This window comes from Corylus avellana, chromosome ca3, assembly GCF_901000735.1.
Source record: "Corylus avellana chromosome ca3, CavTom2PMs-1.0".
Classification (NCBI taxonomy): Eukaryota; Viridiplantae; Streptophyta; class Magnoliopsida; order Fagales; family Betulaceae; genus Corylus; species Corylus avellana.
Genome location: NC_081543.1, coordinates 10,611,848 through 10,617,892, shown reverse-complemented (window position 1 = coordinate 10,617,892; position 6,045 = coordinate 10,611,848). Strand labels below are relative to the sequence as shown.

Genomic DNA, 6,045 nt, shown 5'->3' with positions numbered 1-6,045 from the left:
GTGTTAATTATATTTCAAGAGTTTTCCATATATAAATTATTCATTAAATTAAGTATTATTAATGTTTAAATCAAATAAGGAAACAAATAATATAAATCAAACTATTATGTATTAATATTAATACATTTAGTCAATTTAATATGTATATTAATATGTTTAGGATTCTTAAAAAAAAAAAAAAAAAAAAAACGTCATATATATTTTTCTTTTTCAAGGGGAAATCATTCCGGTCTCATTAATTTTTGAATGATCACGAGCATAATGCTCTTACATCACATAGCAAAAACTCTAAGAAAATCATAGGCGAAACTACAAGGTTACAAGTCATAGATGCATACATAACAATCTGACATTCAAGACCTATCTATGACATCAAAATCAGCTAACCCATGACTAATCTTTAGTTGTAACAACAGGTCTGATCTGCACAGACTCAATCCGATACATAGGTAACAACATCCTTTTACCGAAACTAATCATCCTCGACTCGCAAGCCAGGAAATTATTCACATCCTCAACCCAAACATGCTAGGACCTCAAAATACAGGGAAAACAGAAAAACGGGAAAAAATTAAAATAATAATAATAAAAGCACAAAAGCCCACAAAACACCACCGGAGGAAGGCTGCCGAATGATTCTAGCTAGAAATCGAAAAAACCACGCGCAGGCGCGTGTGAGTCACGATCCGTTGCTGGGTTGCCGGAATCAAAAGCGACAAGTACCATTGAAAGCAGGTGGGGCCAGTGCGCACGGTGGAATGGCCTGTGTCGAGGTGGGTCTGACGTAAATCGAGCTTTGAACAGTCCAATCCAAGAACCCCATCAACTCTAGAAAATGACACGTCAGAAAAGGTGAACGGCACAACCGGCGTGGTGGGACTTGAGAAAAATAAGCAAAATGAAAAAAGGGGAAAGAGTCGGGGAAGGGAGCGGGTGAACAAAATTTCTCCCCCTTCCCTAACTGTGCGGCTAGGGTTTTTTGCCCACCGAAATGAATTAAAGATGCTTCAGGATATCATGTCATATATATATATATATATATAGATATATAACCGGTTTTTTCTTAAAAAAAATTGGCCATTAATTAGTGTCATCAATTGCGTTAATTATATTTCAATATAATCCACATGTCATTAATTAGCATCATTAATTGTGTTAATTATATTATACTCCATGTATTCTTCTCCCTAATTTTGTTGTCTTTATACTATTCATTTTAAATCATATATACTTATAGGAACAAAGATTTTTTTTTATTATTTATTTAAAGAGGTGAGATATATTTTTATACTCTTTTTTAACTTATAATAAAAAATGATATGTTTAAATTTTAAAATTAAATTATAATGAAAAATTTAATCGAAAAAGGTAAGGTTTGGGAAAGTGGACATGCATTCAATCGAAAAAGGTACATAATCAGGACGTCTTTCTTCATAGAATTTCAATGATTTTATAGGGGCATTGCCGGAGGAATTGAAAGACGTGTATATATATATAAGCTCAAACTTATCAAGAACCTCTTCTTGGATTTTTCCTCTATCTAATCTTGCAAGCAAATGAATTTCATTGTTAAAACAAAACAGGGAAAGTGGAGTCTAGTAACACAACAAAACGACTCAAGGTTGTGACACAATATACCATAATTGGGATAAAAATTGTCATCTATAACATTACACATTTTAGGATGAGCCGCTTCTTTGCTCTCTCTTACACACACACACACAAACACCTCATCGGCTCTTCCCATGGCCACAACCTAATGCAATGCTCACAACCACCGATCGTCAATAATAATAATAATAATAATTTGTAAAAAAAAGAATAGAGGAAGTAGGAAACAAAAAAAGGATTGAGTCACACAATCTAAAAACACCGCCACGAAGAAAGGAGCAGATAAAGAATAAGCGTCACACCTTAAACAAAATCAATTTAATTATTTATCAAAATTCTTTATTTTACTACAATATTCACTTAAAAATAAACTTACTGACTAAACCCTAACTCTAGCTTTGGGCAAAGCCCATTATATATTGAATTACAAAATAACAAATTCCTAAAAATTAAATAAAACTAAAATAAAATAACAAGACTGAAAATCAAAGCCCTGGAGTGAATGGGACCCCCAAGGATGGCAACCAAGAACCCCCAGAAATGAAGCTTGAAACGGTGTAGTTTGATGCCTCCAGAGAGCTTGTAATGAGATGAAAACCACCCCATTTAACTCTCTTTGCAGTTGAAGAGCCAGAGCCTCTGTTCTTGTACTCTCCATAGTAGAGGGTATTCAGAGCAAAATCTTTATCCCACTTCATCCAACCTGCTGGATCAACAGACCCATCAAAATATGTTTTGATGAAAATGGTCCTCGAATATTTCTTCCATGGCCTTCCAAGGTACGTTTTCATTGCCTTACGCGGCAATGGACTTCTTCCGGCGGCCGTAAAAGCTCTCACCCTGCAACTTTGAATCACTATTCCGGTAGTTTGGTTGGAATCTGTACGGCCTTGAGCTGTGACGGCGTTAGGCGTGTGGACGGTGTCGGAATATATATTGCAGTTCTGAAAGACGGCGGCGGCGTTTCCGAAGATGAAGTCCACGGTTCCGTAGATATCGCATTCCCTGAAGAATTGCTTGTTTGAATGAACGTAGAGAGTGTCTTGGTAACCTTCGAAGCTGCATCGGTAGAATGCAGAGAGGTCGGATCCTGATCGGAGAGCAACTGCTTGTCCGTTTGAGGGTCCGGCAGAGTTGCGGAATGTCATGTCACGAGCCATAAATCCGTCACCATCAACAGCTGCATGTTGCTCAAAAATTTGAGAAGATGTAAGAGATTTGAGGAAAACTAAAGTTTGTAGCCGAACTCTCAATTTGAGAAGATGTAAGAGATTTGAGGAAAACTAAAGTTCGCCAAACATCAAATTAAAATGAACCAAACATTAAACTCTCTATATATTTTTTTATTTTAGTTAAATATTATTATTTTATTAGTTTTAAACCAATCAAGAAAGAGGAGCGTAAAAAAATAAGCTTAAAAAATTGTATAACTTTAGCTTTTTGGCTCTTGAAATGTAAGGAGCATTTATGACAATAATTAAATATAAAGTAGAGAGTAGAACTGTTTTCATGAGTCTTACTATATTTTTAGAGAAAATCTAAATATAAAGAGCCCATAAAAAATTGACGGAAATTGTAGATTACATCAAATTAAAAGTTCAATGGATCAAATTGATAGTTTTTTGAATTTAGGGGGTTTGCTTGGTAATTCAAGAATTCTTTGTGAAGTTTTTCTGAATGACACAAATTTTCTCCAAATTAATTTGAATGAAATTGCTTCCGACCTATTTCAATAAGCGACAAGTGTCATTCAACTTCTTTGGATTTCTCAAAAATTAATGTTTAGGTTCATAAGTTAGTATAATTGCAATAAATAATGGTTAAAAATATTAAATAAAATATGCAAGAGATGACACTTTATGCTTATTAAAATAACTTAAAGAAAATTTCTATCCTTTCAAATAAGCGGTGGTCGTAGTTACGTACCGACTGTCGCTGATGTGTAAGTGGTGGAGTGTTTTTTAACGCTCCTACTTGCCGTGATGATTGTCTTTCCGATGCCGTCACCGACCATCGTAATATTCTTCCCTGCCCACCCGATCTCAACGTTCTCTTCGTAAATCCCAACCTTAACATACATCACAAACCTACTATCCTTCCTCTTCCTCTGCATCTTGCTCGCATAATCCACAGCTTCTTGCACGTTCGTAAAGTTCCCTGATCCATCTTTTGCAACCACGATATCAGGAATATTCAAATCCTGCAAAACCTTTTTCTCATCCAAAGGGCGCCATGTGGGAATCTTGTGTTCCTTGTTTTTCTGGCTTAACGTGTATTTGTTGGTTGCCAATGCGTTGGTAACAAGCTTGGAGACATTGGAGAGGAGCGGGAGGATATTGCTCGAAACCCCGAGTTCTGTAAAACCTGTCAGAATATAAATTAAATTGATTATATTCATTAAATTCATTACTTGCTTTTGAGATTATTGAAACAAAATCCAGAGACAATAGTTACAAATGATAAACTATTATACACAATAAAAAATATAAAAAGAAAAAATGTAGCAGGTAGACGTAGGACATAAGTAGAAGGTAACGGGGATTTAACAAAAACCTGTTTGACAGGTGTCAAGATTTGTTAGGGCGGAGCTGAGCCAAGTTTGAACATCCTCATCGGTGTGTTGGCCATGATTTCCGATGGTTTGCTTGAGGCGGTGAATGGTATTGCCAAAGAGGTGAATGCAATCAGCCCAAGCTGCTTTCTCTCGAATGTTTTGGGAATTGGGTCGAAGCCATATTGTCTGTCTTTGGGTTTTGAGAGCTTGGTCGAGAGCAATCTGCTTTGTCATCTGCTGAAAAACTGCAAAAGAATTATGATGGTTGCTGTGATTCTTCATCATGATGAAGTGTTGACATGGCTGTGGATGTGGTGTCTGACTGCACCATCCTTGTATAGTGCTCGGGCTGCATTCCGGTAGCATAAATGACAGGAAAAATAGTGATAAAATTGTAAAACCAACATGAATCCTCATTGCTAAGAGCTTGAAGATGGGAAGCGCAAGAAGCGAAACAAAGCAAATTATCGGAAGAAAAAAAAAATCGGAAATATAATTCTTCAGTGAAATATAATTCTTAAGTGAGTGTTTTTATAGGCGTTTACTTATTGTAATCCAACGGGTATTAGACAGAGAGAAAAACTAAGACTACTCGGACAAGTATATATAATTCAAGTAGAATAGTTAAACTATGTTTAAATCCTAATGAAACTCTATCTCCCTCTTTGTTTAAAAGATGTTTATTGTCTCTTGGATACAATTTAAATAATAAATTATCACAAAGTTGTTTTAATTATTCTGTATCACAAAATAATATTTCTCTATAATATATTTTTTATTATGTTAACGAAAATAATTTATTATTTATTCCACACTAATTAACCACATGTCATGCCTTGGTTAATATTTTCTTTAGAGGACAAATTATAATTCACATCAAATTAGAATTCTCTAGAGTTTCTATATTACATTCTACTTTGTGAATTCTTCAGATTAATCCTAACTCCAAAGCATTATCGCATATGACAAACTCGTTGTTCAGAAACAAACCCCTTTGGCCTTATCAAATCGTTGGTGTGCTTCAAATGTTTTCCTATTATTCCTTGTGCTTTTTATCGAATAGACTCATCTATTTACATTCCATTAATTTTATTTTATTATTATTATTTTTTTTTTTTTTTGACATATTCACAAAAGGGGAGAGAAGGATTCGAATTAATGACTTCCGCTTCATAGGGATGTCAACCCGGTCCGGTTTCTTTTTGGCCAAAACCGGAACCGGAACCGGGGTACCTCGGTTCTCGGTTTTGGGAAACCGGGACCCCGGTTAACCGGGGTCCCGGTTCTAGGCCAGTTCCGGTTTTACCCGGTCCGGTAACCGATTTTTGAAAAAAAATTAGTGTTTGGGGCTTATTTTAGGTATTTGGCCTAAAATAAGCCCATTATTTTTTTCATATGTTAGCTTATTTTAAAAAAAAAAAAACTATTAATCTTTTTGTCTAAATTAAAAAGGCTTTATTGTGATTGTTCCAAATAATTAAAAAATAAACCTAAAAAAGCCTAAAAATCCTAAAAAATCAATGTTTTTGCCTATATGAGTCTTAGAAATAAAAAATCAAATTTTTTAAAATACCCTAAAAATCATTTTAAATTAGATACATAAAAAAAAAATTAAAACAATAAAAAGTAAAAACAAGTACGTAAACAAACCAACATGCACAAGAAATAAATACCCCTTACTACAACAATTGAAAACCCAAAAAAATAAAAAATAAAACAAGTATTTAAATAATCTACCAATCAAAAGAAATACACTCACAATAAAAATAGTTCACAAACATATTACAAAGACAATATATATATATATATATATATATATATATATATATAATAAAATAAGACCCGGTTCTGGTTTTCCCGGTTTTTACCGGGTGCCAAAA

The 6,045-nt window shown here is 34.3% G+C and overlaps 1 protein-coding gene across 1 annotated transcript; it reads right to left on the bottom strand.

Moving 5' to 3' along the window:
• Window positions 1–2,096: 2,096 nt before the first annotated feature.
• LOC132174061 (pectinesterase 2-like) lies at window positions 2,097–4,582 on the bottom strand. Its single transcript, XM_059585771.1, has 3 exons — window positions 4,165–4,582; window positions 3,538–3,975; window positions 2,097–2,791 (listed from the first exon to the last, which is right to left on the bottom strand). Exons 1-3 carry the CDS (start codon window positions 4,580–4,582, stop codon window positions 2,097–2,099), a joined length of 1,551 nt encoding a protein of 516 aa, XP_059441754.1.
• Window positions 4,583–6,045: the final 1,463 nt, after the last annotated feature.